Genomic DNA, 24,209 nt, shown 5'->3' with positions numbered 1-24,209 from the left:
TGAAGTTAGGAGGCACCGTCTGCGGGCCTGGCCTGGCCTTGCCCCTTTGCCGCGATGCCAGCGGTGGGCCGACCCAGCTCGGGGCTGGGGCGGTGCGTCCGTGGACGTGTTCGCATCCATCGTCCTTCCCTTGTCTTCCCTTCGTATCGTCCATAAGCCTCGACCCTGAACACAAATGGCAAGATGTGGAAATTACCTCCTAAGTCACCGTACATCCTTGTATGGAACGCTGGGGTGTCAAACTTGGCTGCCAGCCTTCCTAAAAACGATTTTAGCAGCTCCCGACGATTTTAGGCAGGGGCTGCCGATGGCGCAAAGTTCTCAGGCGACTTCTAGAACCTCTCGCCAGCTTCCCCTGCTGCCAGGTTACCATTTCGGTCAGGCAGAGACCCTGCGGTTCCCCTTCGACCGCTGGACCGGGCGCCCCAGTTAGCTCTGGGTGACTTAAGGTCACGTCGAGAAAACAACTGAAAGGGCAGATTCGAAGACGCGGAGACCGCCCCGTGCCCACCCGGCACTTTCCCGAGTCTCCGCAGGCGCGGCGGGGCGCGGCGGCGGCGCCGTGATGGGGCGAGCAGGGTCTCTGGTACCCAGGAGCCGCCCGGCCCCGGCCCCGCCCCGGCCCCGCCCCGGCCCCGCCCCGCGGCAGCCGCGCGCACGCGCCGGGACAGCTTTTCCCATAGGCCCCTGCGGCGGAGCACCGCCCTCGCCTTAAGCCCTGGATCGGCCGGGAGGCCGGGGTTGAGTCACTTGGCTGCGCGCCGGCCGTGCCTTTGAAAGGCGGCGGGAGGCGGCGAGCGCGATGGCGAGCTTGGGTCTTCTGCTGAGAGTGCTGGGCCTGGTCCTTTGCGGGGCGGCGAGCCTTGGGCTGTCCGCTTCTCCCGCCCCCACCTCCAAGAAGCCCATCATCGGTGAGGAGGCGGCGGGGGCCGGGGGCCGGGGGCCGGGACCGCGGTGGGCGCTTCCAGCAGCTGCGCTCCGGCGGCTGCGTCCTGTCCTAGAAGACCCAAGTTCAGGGTTAGGATGTGTGCCTTCCTGTGTAGCACAGGGGCCAAGCCATCATTTGGATCGTGCTGAAATATAGCTAATTAATGCCTCGTTGATTTCCTCAACTCCAAGGCTCTTAAAATTGGAAGGGAGGAAGGTGCACTGTGAAGAATCCTGCGGATGGTTTAATTGTTTGTACTTAGCTAGGAATTTCTACTGATTAAACGAATTCTATACATGCATTATCTTTATTAAAATTTCACCGGCTGAGGGCGCATTTCGAGGAACGATGCATTATAACGTATAAAAATCGAATTGGCTAGATAATCAAGAAATAATGGTATACCTTGGTCTTAGTCATCTCCAGCAGAGGAGGGCAGCAGCGGCTGGTGTGATCCTAATGGCAGTTCTGTTCGGTGTTAAAGTGAAGCATGTCATTTTTCGTTTTCGACAAATGTATGTTTTAAAAAGAGAGTAAAATCAATTTGCATTGCCAGAATAGACATTTGATACTGGGCAGGGGAAAGCAACCCAGGAGAAATCGGCCCGGATTTTAAATTTGCAGAAAGTAACTTGTGTGTGGACAGGTAAAATGGTCTCATTTTAGCTGTAGTGTTATGCCTTTCATATTGTTTTTTGTGTGTTCCCCCCACCCCGAAGATGGGCACTGTATTGTGTGACTAAACAGAAAGTAGATGAGCATTTTTTCGTGTATATTGGTAGTGCCCAGTTTTCAAATGTGTTGTGTATCAGTATTTGGAACCCGGAATGCCTTATTTTATAAGCTACTTAAAATAGTGGTTAGAATCTCCCAGGGGAACTAACTCAAAGTATAATCTCATGTAGTGTGCTGGGAATTGTGGGTGCAGAGGGGAGGGAAAAAGGGAAGAAGAGGAGTGATTGTTTTCCCTTTGCTAGAAACAGTGGTTTCTAGGAAACAAGTCCAGGGTCAAGTATAGAAAAAGTAAGTAAGCTTTTGGTTTACCCTGATCCGTTAAGACAGAATAGTTAACTGAATACCTGTGTGCAAGGCACTGAGTTAGGAGTGCAAAGGATCAACGAAAAGAAGCCGCGAAATTCATGAGATGGCCTCAAAGTATGGGTAGAATTTTGGTCCCATTTTGAGGGGCGGGGAATATAGCCGAGCTCTTGTCCCAGGATGGAGAGGGGGCGGGGGAGAAGTTGGTGGAACTTACCTACTCTAATGTACTTTCCTCCTTTCTAGTACCTTGTGTCCACATGTCCCCAGCCCGCCTTTGTGGCACCTCATCCTTGCCTGTCCTGTAACCACTCCATTTCCTATGACACTCCCTAATTATTTCCCTGCTAACTGTTATTGTCCTTAATAAGGGCGATCTTCCCGCTCCATGAGGAGAAAAGCAGTCTTACTGAACAAAGTTTGGCATGTGGCATATATGTTAACTGAGTGCCTGATGAATACCAGTTATTGTAAGAAGCTGGGGATGCAGGTGACTGACTGATAAGGACGGCCCTGCCTGTCAGGTGGCCTGCAGAGACACTGAAGGTGTTCCAAATGGTGAAGTAGTGAGCGATACAGGCACAGGTATCCTCTCCGGAGAGATGTGTTTTGATGTGTCCTGGATGCCAGTGCTGTGCTGGGGCTGAGGTTTCAGGGCTAAGAGGCAGCCAGAGCGGTAGGTGGGCCCGAGCATCAGGGTCTGTAGAGTTTGTGAAAGTTTAGGAACCCATCGAAGTGCTCAAGCAAGGAGGTACCCCCTGCTGCTTTGATCTCTCTCTCTTCTCTCTCTGATTTCCTTTGCTGTCACTTTGTCCCCTTGCCAACACAGGACTCTAGTCACAGGCACTCCTTGCAGCGGGACAGGCACAGAGCCGACTCGGGGCCTTTGCACTTGCTATTCCCTCATCCTGGAACCGTCTTCCTCCAGATACCCGCATGTGGCTGACTCCCTCACCTCTCTGAAGTCCTGCCGACAGTGTCATGTTCTACCTTCTGAGAGAGGACTTGCCTGGCCACCGCATTTAAGAGACTTTCTTCTTTCCTGTAGATTGGAACTTACCCAATCCTTCCTTCCCCAAACACACACCTTCTTCTGCTGCTTTACTTTTCTTCTCGGCTCTTACCACCAGCCATCACACTATTGTTTACCCTTTTGATCTTGTTTACTGTGTTTCCTCTCTTCTCTCCCTTCCGCACACTGGAATTAAAGCCCACAAAGCAGGGATTTGGTTTGTTCAGTTCACTCATGTGTCCCCAGCACCTAGTTCAGTGCCTGGTATATAGTACGATTCAGTAATATATGCCAAAACAGTGAATGGTGATGTCATCGGATTTCTTTCCATGTGGAGAACTGGATGGAGTTGGAAGGCAGTTGCTTAAGAAAGGATGCAGAGAGACCTTTTAAGGGGCTATTATAATAGTCTGGGGTCGGGGGGACGCAAGATATTAGTTGCTTGGATCAAGGTGGTGGTGATGATGTTGGAGAGATATGGATAGAAGATATTTTCACTCCTTTACTTTGTTGTCAAGGAAACGATGTGCCTTAGAGTGTGTGTGTGTGTGGGAAGGGAGAGGCCTCCTTCTAGATTGAAGGATCTGTACTCTGAAGTTGATTCTAGCTTTTGTGAAAAAGGCTGGTACTATGGTAGACCTACTTGGGGGGCTTATTTGGCCTCCCTAATGAGGCAAGAGAGAAGGCTACTTAAAACTCACATCAGCCTCCACTACTCCTTTCCCAAATTCTATAGACGTGCTTTCAGGAGAAGTTTCATATTTAATTCTGTGAATTAAATGAGTAGAGTAGTGACATTTCTAGGATGATGTGTTTCAGTTTCTGAGCAGGAAAAAAGGAAATTGCTTGAAAGTGAAACTTCTTTTTTTTGTAATTTAGGAATATTAATGCAAACGTGCCATAGTGAGAACATGAAAATCCTGGGAAAATACTATATTGCTGCATCCTATGTAAAGTATCTGGAATCCGCAGGTGCAAGAGTTGTACCCATAAGGTATGATTCGATAGTGTTTACTCTGAGTAATACAAGCTGCAACTGCTGTTTTATCTCTAAAATTATCTTTTATCTCTAAAATGAATGCTTTCTCTCCTGTGATCACGTCATTCAAGTGTGTTCACATCACACCTGATTTTTGTCACACATCTAATGCTTAGGAGTCTCTCATTAAGTCGTTTAAGGTGTGAAGCTCTGTGCATCTGTGATATCATTAGACATGAGGCATATGTATTAGACGGAGCATGAAATGAGTCACCTTTCCCCCAGCAAAGGTGATCCTCATCAGACAGCGTGAAAGTAATGGAGTGCAGGCATCTACAGCGGCACTTCATCCCGTAATATTAGGGTAAGGAAACACTTAGGGAATCAAGGAGTGTTCTAGAAGAGGACTTTTAAAACACCTTTGCGCTCTACTCTAGAAGTTTGGGGGCTTCCCTGGTGGCACAGTGGTTGAGAATCTGCCTGCCAACGCAGGGGACACGGGTTCGAGCCCTGGTCTGGGAAGATCCCACATGCCGCGGAGCAACTGAGCCCGTAAGCCACAACTACTGAGCCTGCGCGTCTGGAGTCTATGCTCCACAGCAAGAGAGGCCATGATAGTGAGAGGCCCGCGCACCGCGATGAAGAGTGGCTCCCGCTCGCCGCAACTAGAGAAAGCCCTCACACAGAAACAAAGACCCAACACAGCAAAAATAAATAAATAAATTTATAGAAGTTTGGAAATTACTACTACAGCAGTGTTGCTTCAGTATAAATGACAGGTATTGCAATTTTAAAGGAGGTACATTATTTTTGTGATATAATGACCTAGAATAAGAAAATGACTCATGTCATATTCATGACATGACGTAATAATAAATGATGCATGTCATTTTGATTTGGAAAGAGTTGAATTTTTTAACAGAAACCTTGTAAGTATTGATATTATCTTATCATCCAAAATTGGCTATATTTAGGGGTCTTCCAGCACCCTCACCTAATCCATTATAAGTGATTTCACACACAAAACACAACTGTTTGCTCTGGGCAACTTGTTTTTGTAAATAATTTCGCATTAAACAATTGTAACAAAGAAAAGTACTGCTCAAAAAGAACATTAATACTAAAAATGCAAATATTACAATTTTGAGAATGGTACCACCAAATGGTTTTATGTTTAGATTCATAAGGATTGTCTTTTTGCTTGATCTTTTACATTTAACTGTCTCTACTCCAAGATGAACGTTCGCTTTTGACATTAGTCTTCAATTTTATAGTAGCAGATCTAATTTTTCAAATGAAATCTTATTTGGAACCCAGGTAACAGCAGCATTTTAGAGCTGAGGCAGAGGCTCTGGACAGTCCTTAGGACAGTGTTGCAAAGTTTTGATCCTGGAAGCTTTTTCTGCAAGCTCTTCTTTTAGGACCTAGTGCTGATAACACAGGTGGGAGGTGGAGAGTGAAAAGGCAGGTAGGCCAGTGCAGAGATGGCTGCTAGGTGTGAGTAGGCGAGGTGTGAAGCGAGAAGGGCTTGTCTTAGAGCAGTGGTTGTAGGATCGATGGGTAAATATTCTTTAAAAAAAAATCAATAAGACCTGACGAGTAATAGAATGAAAGGGCACAGGGAGGAATGGATGAGAATGACAGAAGTTTTGAAATGGGAAATTTTGAAACTAGGGAAGTTTTGAAACTGATGATTTGGAGAATACTGGGACTTAAGCCTGAGATACTGAAACCGTGACTGTCAGCATTCAGGTTAATTTCCAGCTTGGGTTTCCAAAGTTCACTTGAAGGTATATTGCTCAGAATTAGAATCACGTGATCCTGTAAAAACAATGTAATGCATGGCAGCTTAATTCCCAGAGGAACCTGCAGAGGATTGCCTAATGTAGAACGAGACAAGTGATCACACCGGTAACATTGGATTCATTTCTGAATTTCGGGTGCTGGGGACCAACTTCTGCAGTTTAGAAGGAAAAGGAGGAGGATGGGAGACCTAATCCTGGAGCAGCTGAAGAAGTTTGTCTTTGGTGTCCTTCCGCCTTCTGTCTGCTGCCTTCGCCCTCGGGTGGCCGGTGCACTCAGGTTATAATGATCTTCCGCTGCAGGACTAGGGAGACCCACCGAGTGTCCCCCACCTGAGAGCTGGCACGTGGCTGCCCACAAGCTGCTCTTGGTTTAAAAATGTGCTTCATTCACGCAGTGCTTAAAATATGTACAAATCAGAAGACTTTGTAAAAGTCTGAATTTTTGGCTTCCTTTTTTTTGAAGGCAGTTTTCTGGAGCTCATTTTAAACGGAGCACCTGCTCTCCATTGGCAACAGCGCCTGTCACTCCTTTTCACATTGCTGAAGCTGTGTCATTTGCCATCATTACCAGACTTTCGCTGTTTTCTTTAAAAAGAACTTATTGAGAGGGTCTTTTGTTTCAAGAAAGTCTGATAACATGGAAGCACCGTCTGTGTTCAAAGAATGTGACCTGGTCTGTTTTGCCTGCAAGGCCTCTGAGGCGCTTGAGTTTGTGACACCCCCTGCCCCCAACCAACAGTTAAGCCCCTTAATAGTGATAAACAGGGCCCGAAAATTCAGTCATGGACAATGGGGGAGCCATTTACTTAGAATGACTGAAGTGACTGGAAACAGGCTGCATGGCTAGCTGGTAGGAGTCCCTGGAGCGCAGCTGAGTGATCTGAATCCATTCTGGTTCCTCGTGGTGGTAGCTGCCCATCTGGTTTAAATATCCATGGGGAGGCTTCTGGGTCCCTGCTGGTTCCTTCTTTGTTGACACAATCTGGGGAGATTGAACTGGCAGAATACTGGGACTCACATTTCATCTTCCTATCACTTCCCAAGTCACAGCCACCTGCCCATCTATCCTCCATTTAAGATAGTGGTAAGCACCACTGCAGTGTCACCCACTGCTTTGTGGCTCTCTGCCAGAGGAGGATTATTATGAATTTCTGAACAGCACAGCTCATTTGGGCTTAGAGGAGAGCCTAGAGGGGTTTTCTGGCAAAGCACAGCTAAGTCCGGGCATCATGGGTATCTCCTTAATAATGGGAGAAGTGTCCTAATGCCTCTAGAACTTTCCTGTGCGGCAGAAATGGACTGTAGTTGATATCTGAGAAGGCATTATGCCTTTTTATTCTCTTATGCAACCAGAAGACTCTGAACGTAGCACAGTTCTTGCAGGAATTCATAAATAGGATGCTCTTTTCCCTTGTCCTTTCATTCCGTCGAACTTCTGGAAGAGTAACCTGTCTTACTGTGACATAAGTCAAGGTTGTAGCCAGTTGTCACAGACTAATCCCGTGGGTTTTCTCTGGAGAAGGGAATAAGATCATCAATAACGTGGTGATTGTTAGGAAAACCTTACCAGATGTTTGATGAAGGGAACTTCAGAATAATTACCTGGGCAAATTAGGCCCATCTACAGGGACCTGCATGTAGTCTGTACCGCCTAGATCTGAACTCTTCTGACTTGTGAATACACAGTAGTTCTGAGACCTTTGCGGTTGGCGGTAGGGGTGGGTTGAAGCAGAGACTTGGCATTTATATTTTTTGCCGAAGCTTCCTGTAGTTAAGATGGGTATGCTAATAAATCTTAGTCTTTACTTAAAACTACTGAATATCCTTACTTTTCTTTTTTTTTATCTTGGCTAGCAGAGAAATTACTGGTACCCAAATCTCATGGTCTTTAATGTTTTGCATATTAACATGTACCTCACAGTATCAAATTACATTAGACCAGAGGAAAACATGTTTACTTGTCTGATTAGCAAAACAAGGATATAAGTATGTGGCTTTCATGTAGTTTGAAAAAAATGCCTCTAGGAAGGCAAAGAGGTGATATAGTCCAGTATTTAAGAATTATTTTTCACCCGGCTTTTAAAAATTAATGTGGTGACTTCATTTAGAGGCTTACTTTTCTTCTTAAGTTTTGGAAATGGATGTTTTGTAATTATTTTTATTGTTTTCAGGCTTGATCTTAAAGATGAAGAGTATGAAAAGCTTTTCAAGTCTATTAATGGGTAAGTTGCCAACATTGGTTTAATATAGTGTAGGAGGTCTAAGCAATGCAAAGAAGTACATATAAATTTAATACATGTTTCTATGTAGCTGTCTTACAGTGGTGTAATATTAGTTTTCTGAGTTGAGAGGTGCAGAAGTCCTGCAGAGAGAAGGCAGGTTAAGAAATAAATGTTACACAGTAGACAACATACAATTTTTTTTTAATGTGCGACATAGTCTTTATTCTTTTAATGCTTGTCTTAAATGTTTTGAAGCCACTTTGGAGGCCGTGGCATACTGCTTGCTTAGGGGATGTATAAGTCTCAAGAATGAGAATATTAATTGGTTATTTTTCCGAAGGTGACTTGGATAGAACTTGGAAAAAAAGTTTTATATCCTCTAGCTTCTCCGCAAAAGATATGATTGCTTAGCTCGCAGAAAAAAAAGCAACCCTCTTAATCATATGAAAAAATGTGCAACATTACTCACAATTAGAGGAAAGCTAATTATAGCAATTAAAAACCATCAAGTTAGCAAAGAGCAGAAAATGTGCTAGTACTCTGTGGTGAGGGTGTGAGGAAACAGTGTTCTTATCCTTTACTTATGGGAGTTGTTGATCCAAATAATCAATAAACAATTATTAAGGAACAGAAGAGAGTTTATTCGAGCCAAATGGAGGACTATAGCCCAGGAAGAAAGTGCTCTGGAAAAACACGATTTTATATCTTGACAGAGCAAAGAACGTACATCAAACACAAGGGTACATTCCTTCAGGGTTTTGACAGACAGATTAGCACATACACAGCGAGTCAGCATGACCCTGGTGTCTGGGAAGGGAACCTTATCTTTGAAGGACTACTAGCATGGACGTCATAGGAAGGGGAGACATTTATCCCCGTCTTCAAAGTGAACTTTTTTTGAAACTTCTGGATAACGTATTATTTTCTTAGTGGTTAAAGCAGTTGTACAGCACTTGTTTGATGCGCCATAAGATAGGCTGTTCTAGTTAGCGTAAAGTTCAAGCCAAATCATGTGTAAGCCAGGATGATGTCCCCATACCTCAATAGGTGAACATTTCTTCCATCAGGGTGAGTTACATAGTCTTTTGGGGGCAGGTTTTTTTGTTTTTTATTTTTGCGGTACACGGGCCTCTCGCTGTTGTGGCCTCTCCCTTTGCGGAGCACAGGCTCCGGACGCGCAGGCTCAGCGGCCATGGCTCACGGGCCCAGCCGCTCCATGGCATGTGGGATCTTCCCGGACCGGGGCACGAACCCGTGTCCCCTGCATCGGCAGGCGGACTCTCAACCACTGCGGCACCAGGGAAGCCCTTGGGGGCAGTTTTACAGTATCTATTGAAATTAAAAATGCACATACCATATGACCCAGGAAACCCTTCAGAGGAATTTTATTTTACAAATATAATCAGCCCTTTTAACATATACACACTACTATATATAAAATAGATAACCAACAGGGACCTACTATATAGCACAGGGAACATACTCAATATTTTATAATAACCTATAAGGGAAAGTAATCTGAAAAAGAATATATATACATACATACATATACATACATATATGTATAAAAAAATGAATCACTTTGCTGTATACCTGAAACTAACACAACATTGTAAATCAACTATACTTCAGTAAAAAGAAAATAATAAAACAGAAAGAAAAATATAATCCCCCCTTATGTGAAGACTTAGGCCCAAACATATGCATTGTAGAATTGTTTGAAATACTTCTGATTTAGAACCCATCCAACGGTCCATCAGTTGGGAATTGGATAAAAAAATAGACTATATGCATATAATAGAATATTATGCACAGGTTAAACATGAGGCTATCTATAGATGTTGCCCTGAATCACTATTGTTCTGTGAACCATGTGATAAGAAGCAAGGCACATAGTGGTGTGTATAGTATACTACCATTTACTTTTGTTTTTAAAGTTGGGGTGAGGAGATATGTATAGCATATATGAGGTCAACATAACAAATTTTAATGGTGGTTATTTATTTTTACTTTTTTTTTTTTTAAAGAACACCCATCTTTTTAAAAAAATTAATTAATTAATTAATTTTTGTTGCAGTGAGTCTTAGTTGCAGCAGGTGGGCTCCTTAGTTGTGGCTTTGTAGGCTCCTTAATTGTGGCATTCGAACTCTTAGTTGCAGCGTGCATGTGGGATCTAGTTCCCTGACCAGGGATCAAACACACGTTCCCTGCATTGGAAGGCAGATTCTTAACCACTGCGCCACCAGGGAAGCCCCATAATGGTGGTTATTTCTAATCAGGAGTGGGATGGAGGGAGTCTATTTTACTGTAAAACTTTTATAAAAAGAACTTTTTAAAAATTTTAGAAAACTGTTCATTTATTAATATTTTTTTTTAAAAAGCTATGTTCAAAACAGTCGTTTGTATTCACCTCAGTTTGGATCAGTAAATATTTACAGTAAAGTTAGTTCAATTTAGTGAAACATTTACAATGCCTGTTATATGCAGTGTACTTTGGCATGGACAAAGATAAATAAGTCCCGGAGAGAGTATATGGTAGAACCTCAAAAATATACAGCAGGCAATGAGCAGGACTCTAATGCCACTTCCGAAACACCTTTACTGAGCCTTGTATGAAGTTTTTATTTTTGGGGGGGGGCGGGGCTTGCAGAGATGAAAAGGCAGAGCCTTGCTTTGAAGGAGTTTGTCAACCGAGAGGGACAGTCAAGTTTTACTTTATGAATGGACTTTGAGATTAAACATACCAAGTTTGTTCAGAGGCAGCTTTTTAAATACTGAGTCAATGAAAAGGGAGAACTGCTAATGAGTCTTCATTAAGCCACTTTAAACTGTAGGGTTTTCTGCTTGGTTTTGTGGCAGATGTTCTGCCTTATAGTTTATATATTTCCTACTAGACCACGATCCTACTAACAGCAAAAATTACCCATCTTTGTCTCTGTGGGCTAATACCTATTACTGAATGAACACAGTCTCAAAGGTGATATTTCACATGTCTCAAATTCATATTTAAGTATTTTCAAAAATTTTAATATATTTAATTCAACCTTTGTAATCTCTTTTGAATATCCTTAGTTACTTTAAGAGCTTTTTAGAGTTAGTTTACAAAGTTGATGTGAAAACATAAATATTTTTCTCTCTCTCTCCTTTATGTGTAGGGTAAAATAAAGTCAAATGCTTGTGACTCCCCTTTTTCTCCTAGAATTTTTTAGAATGGTAATTGTGTTCTTTTTCAAAATTTTCTAACACCATTCTTATTTCTGAAGAGATTTCAGGGTAATAATAATAAATTTTAAATTCCATAGATATTTAATTCTAGCCTACTATATTTTTATGACTAGTTTGTTCTTTATTGTTAAAACAGATTTTTTTTGTGAGCTAAGCCTGACGCATGATTATGGACCTGCAGTTGATATTGGCATCTCTGATCATCTTAATTTAAACCTAGCTATACTTGGAATTTTATTTCTACTTGATTTCTAGCTGTGTGTATTCTCCTCCCCTCCCCCCATTTATTTTACTTTAATTTATCCACACTCTATTTCAAAAATAAACTTGTTTATCCAAGAGGTTTGGTAGAATATGCACAAATTCATTGTTAACTGCAATAGTTTACAAATGGGTGGGATTGTAAATATTTTGTATTTTCTTTTTGCCTAATTTTTCTCATTTTCTCTAATGATCTTGCTGCTTATGTAGTAAGGAAAAGTTGTTTTAAAATAAAATGATTGTTTATTTTCTGGGAGTGGGGAGGGGTTGAAATGCACGCTGTTTGATGTTGTTTCAGGATCCTTTTCCCTGGAGGAAGTGTTGACCTCATAAATTCAGGTTACGCCCACGTGGCCAAAATATTTTACAAGTTGGCCATACAGGTAAACCTCAGTTATTTCTTATTATTCCAGGTGAGCTTTTGTAATTTTCCACGAGGATAATTCCTTTTTTAAGCACGTGGTAATACTTTCTGCACAATTACCCTAGTCTCGTCACACCTTTAGCTGTTGGGGTGCCTGTTCTTTTCCAGCCAGTGGCAGCTCTTGGCTATTTTCTCTGCGCTTCATTTAATTCTGGGCTCCAGGGAGCCTCAGGGCCCTGCTGGCCGGCCCTCTCTGTTTGGGCTCATTAATGTGAACCAGGCCCTCATGGTGGCCAAGTAAGCTGGCTTCATTATGTACTGGGCGTTGTTCATGTGTTGTGTTTTTTTTTTTTTTAATTATTTTTTTGGCTGCGTTGGGTCTTTGTTGTTGCATGCGGGCTTTCTCTAGTCACGGTGAGCGGAGCTACTCTTCATTGCTGTGCGTGGGCTTCTCATTGCAGTAGCTTCTGTTGTTACGGAGCACGGGCTCTAGGCATGTGGGCTTCAGTAGCTGTGGCATGCGGGCTCAGTAGTTGTGGCTCACGGGCTCTAGAACGCAGCCTCAGTAGTTGTGGCGCACGGGCTTAGTTGCTCCGCGGCATGTGGGATCGTCCCGGACCAGGGCTCGAACTGTGTCCCCTGCATTGGCAGGCGTATTCTTAACCACTGTGCCACCAGGGAAGTCCCTGTTCATGTGTTGTTAATTCTCATCTCCTCTCCGTGACTTGCAGAGCCTCTCGATTCCTTTTTAGTCTCCTAAAAAGACTGCTCCTGCCTTTGCACCATAGCTCAGACCCTGGCTATTTGCACCATAGCTCAGACCCTGGCTATTTCTCCCCTGAACTGTTAACAGCAATTTTCTAATTAATCTTGCTGGTCCTACTATCTCCCCCAACCTTAAATATTTCCCTAAGAAACTGCTTTTAACATATGAGATGCTTGTTTGAAAACTTAATGGCTTGGCTTGATGACCTGTATGTAGCCTTTTATAGTCTTTGAGTCAAGATATACAGTGTGTCCACAGCTCACCTTTTCCAGACTTTGCTTGTGCAGGTAATTGCAGCCAGGCTGGTATTTCCAGCACATACTCTGTGTCCTCCTACTTTCAGATCTGCTTAGGCTGTTCCTTTCTACCCCGTCCCTAATTTGTGCCTTAGCCAGCTCTTCAGGGAAGCCCAGAGACAGAATATCTTGAAGTTAGCTGTTCATGTCTCATCAGATTGCATGGCTCTGACACCCTTTGAGGCATTCCTCATTTCATATCATATGGTTCCATGTACTTAGTACATGCTCAGTGGATATTTTTTGGAAAAACTAGGGAACAAAATTGAGATTTTATAACATGAGTGATTTAAAATGCATTTGGAAAGCATATATATGAACATTATAAAGCCACTCTTCCTTTGCATATAGAGACTCATGTAACTGGCTTGTTCAATTTAAAAAAAAAGGAGCCACCTAACCCGTAAGACCCAAAGGCCTATTTAAAAAAATATAATTAGGGCTTCTCTGGTGGCACAGTGGTTAAGAATCCGCCTGCCAGTGCAAGGGACACGGGTTCGAGCCCTGGTCCAGGAAGATCCCACATGCCGCGGAGCAACTAAGCCCGTGCACCACAACTACTGAGCCTGTGCTCTAGAGCCCGCGTGCCACAGCTACTGAAGCCCGCGCGCCTAGAGCCCGTGCTCTGCAATGAGAAGCCCGCGCACCGCAACAAAGAGTAGCCCCTGCTCGCCGTAACTAGAGAAAGCCTGTGCGCAGCAATGAAGACCCAACACAGCCAAAAATAATAAATAAATAAAAATAAATAAATTTTAAAAAATGTAATTAGCTACTTGAAGATTTCAAAGCAAAGAAAAAAGCTTAGCAACCTTGAACTTCCATTTAGCTGTAGCCACTGGCGTCCACAGGCCCTGATGAAGAAGCCCTGAGAAGTGATTTCTGTGAGATCTATTCGGTTTCACTCTGTGTCCTTTGCTCTGCTGATCACAACAAACAAAAGATGTGGTCCCAGCAAATGGGGGTTTAACATTTAGTTCAGAAATCAAGTTTGGTGTGCATATGGAAACAGAGAACAGTTCAGCCCTCTTTTGTGTTTATTGTAAGTGGATGCAGTAAGACCCTTCAACATAACGTATACAATTCTAACTTCTAAAAATAAAATTTTCCAGACTTGCATATAAAAGTATTAAAATCCTATCTTGAGATAGGAAGTATAGGAATTAATGCTGTTCTATATTTTTCTCATTGAAGAACAGAAAAAAACTCCCTAACAATTTCCTCATTTAAAATGAGTTACTGTTAGGTTATAAATATATATATATATTTTTTTTTTTTTTTTAATTAATTAATTTTTTTTTTTGCGGTACGTGGGCCTCTCACTGTTGTGGCCTCTCCCATTGTGGAGCACAGGCTCCGGACGAGCAGGCTCAGCGGCCATGGCTCATGGGCCCAGCCGCTCCGCGGCACGTGGGATCTTCTCGGACCGGGGCACGAACCTGCGTCCTCTGCATCGGCAGGTGGACTCTCAACCACTGCGCCACCAGGGAAGCCCTGTTAGGTTATATTTTACAGTCTATGCAGGAAAACCACTGCTTTTAGAAAAGTTACAAAACCCAGTTTTGTAACTATCAGCACACTTGGGTTTAATCTTTGGTTAATCAGAAAATTCAGTTGCTGGAATGCTTCTCCCCCAGTCACACTGGTTGTTGTGACTTCCTCTGAAGAAACCCAGTACATTTGTACTTTTTTAGTTGACAGCTTTTACTCTCTGAAATTTTATTTTACTTTTGCTTGCCGACTGTTCCTTTCCTTCCAGATCATGGCTTTCACCTGATTTAAATCTGATTAGCTGAAGGTGGTATGATGCAGCTGTTACTATAAATTCTGAGATAATGGAGGAAAGACTTCCATTCAGAGTACGTTCAAAACTGGACAGTCATTTAAAGCAACAAGATTTGTAGAAAATGTGTAAATAGGCATTTATCTAGCATCATCCTTGATATTTACAGTCCCTGAATGTTACATGTGTTGTTCGGTAGTTGACTGGCAAATGTCTGTATCTTTCCCAGCACAACTGAGTTTGGATAGTTTGGTTAGTTAAACCTGAACTATTATGTGGGAGCTTGATCTAAAGAGAAATTAAGTGATATCCTACTGATAGAAGAGAGAGTAAGTGATCGCCTACTACTATTGATCCTGGAAAACTCCTTAGAAATCCATGTATACCTCAGGTGCCAATCTTGTACGACAAATCAAATGTATAATTTTTATTTTGAAAGGTTTGAGTAAGCTTAGTTTTCTCTTTATTCTGCACAGGGTTTTGGTAATGGAGACTACTTTCCCACGTGGGGGACCTGCCTGGGATTTGAAGAGCTTACGTACCTGGTCAGCGGAGAGAGCTTATTAACCCTCACAGATACTGTTGGAATTAAAATGCCACTGAACTTCACTAGAGGTAAGAATTCTCTTTTGAGCCTGAAAAAAATATTAACTGGGCAGGATTAATAAGTTGCAAATATCAGAGTAAAAATATGTTCATAACATTTGTTAATTTTCAAATTATTTGCACAGGCTGAAGATGTGAATGGTCACTTTTTGTACTGAGTTATAAAGCTGGCTTAAGGAATTTTGAATGTTGATAACTTATTGCTTCTAGTGACGTCAGGACAGTGCATGATTAAAAACTCTAAAGTCAGACTTGGTGTTGAGCCCTAGCGTTGTCACTGCTGCCTTGGGGAATCATTTACCCTCTCTTAGCTTTAATTTCCTGATTTGTAAAAGCGTTTACCTCTTAGGATTTTTTTGTGAGGATTAAATAAGATAATGTTTTCCAGGTACTCTGATAAGCACTTTAAATATTACTCTAATAAGTGTTAGCTCTTATTATTATAGTCAGCATTTTTCCCTTGGCTGTGTACTCTGTTTGGATCCCAGATAGGGTGCACTGCAATTCCATTCTAGTACTAACGACCTGGAGTTAGCACAGACTCCAGTTAAAGGTTATCTCCGTGACTAGACTGCCCTTCTGTCGGATACCAGCCACGAGTCATACCCCGAGGCCACCCATACATCTGATCAGATGGCCATGAATCTTGGGATTCCCACAATCCCCCTCGGGTTTAATAATGAACTGGAATGACTCTCAGAACTCAGGAAAGTGCTATGTTTGCAATAAAGAGTTTTACTGTAAAGGATACACATGGGGCAAGGTCTGTGAGGGAATATAGAACTTCTTGCCCTCTCCCTGTTGAGTCAGGGCACGTCACCCTCCTGGCACATCAATATGTTCACCAGCCCTGTAGCTCCGGTGAACTTTGGTGCTCAGAGTTTTTATTGGGACTTTATTATGAAGGCATGGTTGATTAAATCATTGGCCGTGTTATTGAACTCAATCTCCAGTCCCTGTCTCATCCCTGGAGATGAGGCTAGCTCAAAGTCAGACCTGCTCTAGAAGTCCAATGCATGTCCATTGCACTACATAGCCAGGTAAAGTCAGACCTGCTATAATCACGTGGTTAGTTTTTCTGATAACCAGCCTCATCCTGAAGCTGTCCAGGGGCCACCTTGTGTCACCTCATTAGCATTACAAAGACACACCTATCAGTCCGGAAATTCCAAGGGTTTAAAAGCTCCCAGTCAGGAACCCAGGACAAAGACCAGACAAATGCTTTATTTACCAATCTGTGTAAATAGATCATGATTCTTGGAGGTTACTTGATTTCTGAATCATCAGAATTGAATGTTGAATGCTACCAACCATTCCTGTTCTCAAAAGGATTTTGGATAGAAAGTAGTAGTTGTTATACATAGAATCTATAAAATGCTCTATACTTTTCAAAGCTCTTTCTCATATTGTCTCACTTAATTACTGCAAGAATCCTGTGGGAAGTGTATGTATCAGGTCAGTCTCTTTTGGTTGTATGTGGTTAAAACCGAGTTTATACAAAAAAAGGAATGAAATCTGCTGAAGTAAGGTATCAGCGGATTTTTATTATGTAGGGCTCTGGGATTCTAATGGAAGCCATTAGCATCCTGAATGAGGGATTCATTGAGGGACAGCTGGCGTTAGGGCCTTGAACACCATCAGGATTTTCTTATCCCTTTGCTGGCATATGTCTGTGTCAGACTCCAGAGCCTTCATTGAGGTAAATTGCTTCTTTTTTTTTTTTGCGGTACACGGGCCTCTCATTGTTGTGGCCTCTCCCGTTGTGGACGGAGCACAGGCTCCGGACGCGCAGGCTCAGCGGCCATGGCTCACGGGCCCAGCCGCTCCACGGCATGTGGGATCTTCCCGGACCGGGGCACGAACCCTTGTCCCCTGCACCGGCAGGCAGACTCTCAACCACTGCGCCACCAGGGAATCCCATTGCTTCTTTTGATCTATTTAGTGAGTAGAATTATCTTGGCCTGGTTAATGTTTTTTCCTACGTTGTTGGTATTTTTACCCATTTAAGTCCCAGATACCTTTGAAAATGTGTTAAAAGTTCTGGGTCCTTTCCTGAGAAAACAAATATATACACATGTGGAAAATTTCACCTATTTTTCAGCGCTGTCTAGAGAACTCATTTTGAAATCCTCTGCTTACTCTCTGGCTAGCCTGCTCGTTATCACATCTGAAGAATTTTAGTTATTTATGTTACAGTTCTACAAGAAAAGTAATTAAGTATGGAACATATTTGGAATTGTGTGTTAAACTTATTTTGTGCTTGACTAGAATACTTCTGTGGAAACGATGTGTTTGCATATCATTTAGTCATCTTGATTATGTCTTAACAATGGCCTCTCTCTGGCTGAAGATCAGTTGACTTCAATGGATTTTATTTTTTCTGTGTTTAAATTATTTCTTTTTATGCTTGAATTATTTCAGGTCCATTGCAGAGCAGAATGTTCAAGAATTTTCCTGCTGACTTGTTGCTGTCATTAGCAATAGAACCTCTGACTGCAAATTTCCACAAGTGGAGCCTCTCTGTGAAGGTATCACATTAATAACACAATGAAATTAATGCATTTAGATTTACTACAGAAGTAATTATTTTGTTTTTATTTTTGCACTTTAGAATTTTACAATGAATGAAAAGTTAAAGGCGTTTTTCAATATATTAACTACAAATACAGATGGCTCTATTGAGTTTATTTCAACAATGGAAGGTATGTATCACTGCAGATGTACACTTTATTTTACTTATTATATTTATTAATTTTGATTTTATAGTTCTCTTATGAATAAGATCATGTTACTTTGGGGACTGAAGTTAGAAGTTAGGGCATTTTTGGAGACAGGAGGCCTGTTTTGCCCATGTTCCAAATCAGTTGTGGTTTACCTGGGTCACCCTCTATGATAGGGTGATGAAAAGGGGAAGTGAAGAGTAAGGGGAGAGTGGATGAAGAAATAAATGGAGAAAGTGATTTCTGTTTCTAGCAATACTGCAGCTTAAGTACGTGCTGCAGACAACAGCAAAAAATGTGACTGACATACAGAAAAACATCTTCCTAAGTAAATACATTGATGAAGTGACAGTAAGGGTATTCAGACCCCAAATTGCAGGAGGTAAGTGGAGTATTTAAACCAGCCTTATTATTGAGTCAGGAGAGCTTGAGATGAAGCTCAGGACCCCCCCTCCCTGGAGAGTACCCCCGTGGAGCAGGACGCGGAAGGCTGGACCCTCCGTGAATCCTGCCTGCACAACTGCAGGGAGAGTTTGCCATCCTGAACCGTAGCGCTAAGCGGGTGGGCTGGTAAATCAGTAAAGCCCCGAGTGTTTTCATGACAGGCCGGTCTAGCGTGGCCCGCGCTATACTAACTGGGAAGTTCGGCACATCTTAAGTCAAAAAGTGTGTTTGAAGCTATCTCGGACTGATAGTGCCTCAACGTGTGTGTCAGAAACAAACGTCAGTAGTGCTCTCTGGAGGAACCTGCATTTTTCCGGGACTTTTAAGAAGTTTCCATATGAGGTTTTAAGGAAAGTGATTGGTTCACAGCCAAAACATCACAAGTGCACAAGGAAGCAAAGTACCATGAATGAGAGCTTGCAGAAGCAGTAGGTGGTCTGTCAGCTGGCGAGACTGATTGGTGCTACTGGCGAGGCCCGAGCACTGGACTGGAGTCAACTGGGACGAGGCAGAAGTAGTTCATGCTATTCGCAGGTTGTGGCCATGTCACTGGCTCCCTTGTTGGGGGAGGTCAGATGTCTGAAGGTTCAGAAACGACCTCCCCGGAATTCTGGGAAGGCTGATGAATGCAGTCTGAAGTGAACCACTCTGAACTTCTCTCTCTAACCCTGTTTCCCCTCCTGTATTTCTTACTTTAGTTGACAGCGTTGCCATTCACCGCATCATCTAGTGTTGGCTGCCCTTGACTTCCGGCCCTCATCCTCCACATCTAAGAAGTCCGTGCCACTTGCTACTTCCCACATCCTTCTTGGGAATTCTTCTTCCCAGATCTCTCTATTCCTCCTGTCCGACTGCAGCATAAACCACCTGCCACCTGTGTTGCCGCAGGAGCTCTTAACCGTTCCACAAACCTGCCTTCCAGCCGGTCACCAGCAATCCCCCGAGATTCCAGTCTGACCACATTGCTTGGGGAGAAAGCTCCTCAGTGGCTCTTCAGCACTTGGAGGATGGAGTCTGGATTTCCCAGTCATTTACTCAAGGTCTCCCCCGCAGCCCTCGCTAGCCTGGATTCCATGCACCCTGTTCAGTACACACAGCCCTCCACAGAGCAGCACTTCTTGCCCCCGTGCTTTTCCTTATGCTCTTTCCTCTCCTCTGAAAAGCTTTCCTTCCTCCCCATTCCCTTCTGCTGATGGCCTCTTAGCTAGCTTTAAGAACTCAGGGCAGTGGTCAGCTCCTGGAGGCCATCCCTGCCCGTTATCCTTTCTCGCCACATCCTCAGTGCTCCTCCTTTATACTTGCTCTGCACTTCCTAGGAATGTCTCTTTGCACTTATTTGCTCATGTTCTGTCTTTCCTCCTAGGCTAAGAGCTCATTGAGAGCTGGGACTCTGTCATTCTTTGTGTTTCCAGGACTTTATGGAAATCTCAGTAGATGTTGAATAGATGAGTAATTATTTAAATGAAAGAGTATTGGCTTGGAAATTAGGGAATAGGACTTCATGTTGGTTCTGTTCCTGGCTATGTCATCATACCAGGCTCATTTGAAATTTTTATCTTCTGAAAGTTTTCTGACACCTACTAGATAGAAACACTTGAGATGCTCCTATATGCGCATTTCCTTCCTGTTCTTGATATTTTGTTCTAAATTAGTGAGCCAGGGCGTGATTCCTAGAGTTGTCAGGAACCTGCATTGATCTTTTATTGACGCAGTTTACAAAAAATGAGTAAATCTCAACTTGCTTCTGAATGTCAGTGTGTGTCTCTGTCCTATCCATTCATCTATCTGAAAAATCTTTATTACAATTTATCACTTAGGGTATTTCTTTTTTAAATAAATTTAATTAATTAATTAATTAATTTATGGGTGTGTTGGGTCTTTGTTGCTGCACGCAGGCTTTCTCTGGTTGCAGCGAGCGGGGGCTACTCTTCTTTGAGGTGCACGGGCTTCTCATTGCGGTGGCTTCTCTTGTTGCAGAGCACGAGCTGTAGGCGCATGGGCTTCAGTAGTTGTGGTGCGTGGGCTCAGTAGTCGTGCCTCTTGGGCTCTAGAGTGCAGGCTCAGTAGTTGTGGCGCATGGGCTTCATTGATCCGCGGCGTGTGGGATCTTCCCAGACCAGGGCTTGAACCTGTGTCCCCTGCATTGGCAGGCGGATTCTTAACCACTGCACCACCACTTAGGGTATTTCTTGTTCTAAATAATACTTTTCATATCTCAAAGAAATATATTAGAAGATCTGCCTTTCAGTTACCTATGTGTAACAGTTAATTTCCTGGTCATCCAGCCCATGGGTCTCCTGCTGGTGGCATCACATGTGGTTCAAGACAGAGAAAGAGAGTATGTCACAAAGAAGGAGGGGGGGGAGGGCGCAGTGGGGAGGGATGGAGTAGAGTGACCGGAGCTGCTTGCTGGTAGGTTCTTTTCTCTTGTGAATCTAGACTGAAGAAGGCTAGGATAAAATAGGTTTCCTTCTTCTGACATGATCTCTCTTAGCAGAGTCTCATGGGATATGCGGACAGTACCCTTTTCCCTAGATATCTCTACTTTTGGATAATTCATTTCTCTAAGTATTTCCCGTGGTAGTCAGGGTTATAATTTCAAAGCAAGAATAATAGAGGGAGGATTTTTTTTTCAATTAAAATGAGGAAAGGCATATGTGAAGAAAAAAAGAGATGAGTATAGATATTTCTCAGAAGGTAAATATTACACATATTTTTAAAAAAATTATGGAATTTTAAAGCCATATTTAGAAGCAGAGAGAGTAATGTAATGATCCCCCGGGTCCCTTCCTCTAAGCTTCAACAACTATCACAGTTATATGGCCATTGTTGTTTCATATCTATTTTCTCCTCATACCAGCTTAGTTTTTGGAGTAAATCCTAGGGATCGTATCATTTTTGTATGTAAAGATATTTAAGAATTCTAAAAATAAGTGAAGCACATTACCAAAAATCTTTCACACCAAATTTAAACTTTGAAAATCTATTTAAAAATTGTCAGCATGAAACCATGAACCTTTCCATAGACTGAGACAGAGACACAGTTGAGCCTGAGACTTATGTAAAAGGGCACTAAAGATGCTGGCGCAGTTCATGCTCATGTGAATGTCATTATAGGAGGGGATGAAAATGCGGTATGAAGTGGGGGGAAGAGAGTTGTAGAAGAAACTTGTGACTAATCAGATGTGCGGTTTACTATTGAGCTGGGATATATTCAGAGGCTCAGTTATTTCACTCTACTCTGATCACCTAGTAAACGGAATCGTATTTCAAATTATAAAAGGTTGTAAGTCAGTGAAATATTGTATTGTGAACTTTCACATTGACTGTGAACTGAAATTGTTTGTGTCTGAGAGAATGTGCACAGTTTAATTTTGTCTGACATTGGGTGTTATAAAAATAATGTTTTACACAGCATGTAAAACATAATTTAATTGTTAAGTAACATCCCAGACCATTGTTACTACTTAATACTCACCAGTCTATGTTCTTTGTGCAGGATACCAGTATCCGGTGTATGGTGTCCAGTGGCACCCAGAGAAAGCTCCTTATGAGTGGGGCAAATTAAAAGGCATTTCCCATGCGCCTAATGCTGTGAGGGCTGCATTTTATTTAGCAGAGTTCTTTGTGGCTGAAGGTAATATGGGGCAGGGGTTATAATTTTGTCTCTCTAGTGTGGTTTTGAAGGAAATCGCCCTCATCTGAACTTCTGTGTACTTTTACTCTGTAAATGTTTTGTAGGTTTAACTTTTAAAAAAATTAATTCATGTGAAAGCCCTGAAATTGAGATATTAGTCATTCAGATCAAACCAGGACAGTTCTTTCAGTTAACGGTACTGTACAGTCTTAAGTGGGCTGATTTCCTGAACAACAGCATAAAGATTGTTTTGTTTTGTTTTCTTGAGTCCTTTTTTTTTAGATTCCCCTCCAATTACTCTTTTTAGGGATAACGATTTAATTATGACATTCTCTGAGGATTAGATCTTACTTTTCCAAGACAATTATGTAAATTGACTCTATACTCATCAGTCTGTGGTTTTAAGGCTGCCTATCTGTAGGTATTGGCACAGTGGAGAAAGTTAATACGCTTTGCCTGCTTTTTCATGATGAAAACACAGGCATAGTCATGCTAGGTTATGTTTGTGGGTAAATTGAGAATTTGGCTATAGATGCTTGGGTTTTAGGTGAGTGATATGGGTGTAAGACAGAGCTACGAACACAACTTGCAAGGGATTAGGGCGTCGCTCTGGCAAGTCGCGGCCCCGGGAAGATTTCCATGAACTTTGTTTGCATCCTCCCTTCACGCTTGCCCTGAGGTTTTATCAACCCTCCGTCCACACTCGCAGGTAAAGTGCTTCCTCCTGAGTTCACTGTGGTTTAGAATTGTGCTCCGGTGAACGGGTCATTTCATTACAAAAACCCCAAATTAAAAAAAAGTTCTCCCAGGTGTAATATTAGTCCCAAGAAACATTTTCATGTCGTTCGTATAGGAGTGATGAGAACAGCAGAGAGCAGAGCAAGGCTCCCTGCAGCAGTATCACAGGAACGGCTACATGGCCTTCATTTTCCAACATCCCTCTTTCTAAAAATGCCACGGAGGCCTGTATTTACTTTATTTTGACGTTAGGGTAAAGTCTGAGCCCTCACCCCCTCACACCTAAAGTTTCGCCATGCGACTTCTTTGTGCCTCCTTGCTTTTCAAATTTCTGCCTTACCTGGGGGAGATGCCTCCCTTCTCCCCTGCCTCAGCTTTGCCAGTTTCTCCATCCTCTTGAAGCGTCCTCCTGATTAGTCTATAAAAACTTCTGTGTGGTGACTAGACAAGACTTCTTGAGCGTTAGGACCTTGCCTTGTGGATGTCGCCATCCCCAGGCCCTACATCAAGCTATGCACACAGTAGGCGTGTGGTAGGCGTTTGAATGAAAGGGGAGTGAGCGCCACGTGGGGTCTGGTGCAGGGTTAGCACGGCTGCTGTCAGGAAGGCTCTACTCCAAATCAGGTGCTGCTTTATTTGGGGGAATTTGGTAAGACGTTTTTCCTTTTTGCTGGTATTATCCCACTTAATAATGCTGATTATAGGAAGAAATATTTTAAAGTAGCCTTTTGAAAATTGTATCCTATCTTTTTAAAAATTAACGCTTTCTTTTTCTTGCAGCTCGGAAAAACAATCACCATTTTGAATCTGATGTTGAAGAGGGCAAAGCACTAATTTATCAGTACCGTCCAGTTTATACTGGGAACATTTCTTCGTTTCAGCAAAGTTATATATTTGATTGAAAGCCTTCAATGTGTTAACAGAGAAATTTTGATTAACTCCATGATTAAACTGTTGTAATAACTTGTTACTCATGACGATAATAGAAGGCCACAGAGATTCCTTTTCTATGATGTTACTGGCTCTGATTCTTCATTCAGTATATTTGACTATATCACATTTGATAATCAGTCAGTGAGACAGATACATAATCTGAGTGTTTTTCATGGAAAAGCTTTCTTTTATCTGAAGATTAGAAAAAAATAAATTTATTGAAAATACAGATATTTCATTTTTTCTAATTGATTGATTCTGGAAATACATACCACTCCCTACCCATCCACCTACCTCATCCTTGCTGAAGACTCTTTATTCTTTTATTAATTTTTATTGAGTTATAATTAACATACAACATTATATGAGTTTTAGGTGTGCAACATAGTGATTTGATATTTGTATACATTATAAAATGATCATCACAATAAGTCCAGTTAATGTCACCATAGGAG

The 24,209-nt window shown here is 42.5% G+C and overlaps 1 protein-coding gene across 3 annotated transcripts; it reads left to right on the top strand.

Annotated features, from left to right (window-relative positions):
• Positions 1–719: 719 nt before the first annotated feature.
• GGH (gamma-glutamyl hydrolase) lies at positions 720–23,983 on the top strand. Of its 3 annotated transcripts, none has more exons than XM_073794442.1 (9): positions 726–911; positions 3,858–3,972; positions 7,934–7,984; positions 11,769–11,883; positions 15,153–15,291; positions 17,704–17,810; positions 17,894–17,984; positions 21,946–22,083; positions 23,602–23,983. In XM_073794442.1, the coding sequence occupies exons 1-9, from the start codon at positions 803–805 to the stop codon at positions 23,721–23,723; spliced, it is 987 nt and encodes a 328-aa protein (XP_073650543.1). In that variant the 5' UTR covers positions 726–802; the 3' UTR covers positions 23,724–23,983. The 3 variants fall into 3 exon arrangements, with proteins under 3 accessions (XP_073650544.1, XP_073650543.1, XP_004327416.1); XM_004327368.4 differs by having other exon boundaries at positions 731–911; positions 11,769–11,853; XM_073794443.1 differs by lacking the exon at positions 21,946–22,083 and having other exon boundaries at positions 720–911.
• Positions 23,984–24,209: the final 226 nt, after the last annotated feature.

The sequence above is a fragment of the Tursiops truncatus genome, chromosome 17 (assembly GCF_011762595.2).
Source record: "Tursiops truncatus isolate mTurTru1 chromosome 17, mTurTru1.mat.Y, whole genome shotgun sequence".
NCBI lineage: Eukaryota > Metazoa > Chordata > Mammalia > Artiodactyla > Delphinidae > Tursiops > Tursiops truncatus.
The sequence above is the reverse complement of the archived record's forward strand: the minus strand, read 5'-3'. Positions and strand labels throughout refer to the sequence as shown.

Excerpts from the sequence above, each read along its gene's own strand:
- GGH (XM_073794442.1), top strand. The coding sequence starts at position 803 with ATGGCGAGCTTGGGTCTTCTGCTGAGAGTGCTGGGCCTGGTCCTTTGC. Across the intron at positions 7,985-11,768 it reads CTTTTCAAGTCTATTAATGG|GATCCTTTTCCCTGGAGGAA; the intron begins GTAAGTTGCCAA and ends ATGTTGTTTCAG. Across the intron at positions 11,884-15,152 it reads GTTATTTCTTATTATTCCAG|GGTTTTGGTAATGGAGACTA; the intron begins GTGAGCTTTTGT and ends TATTCTGCACAG.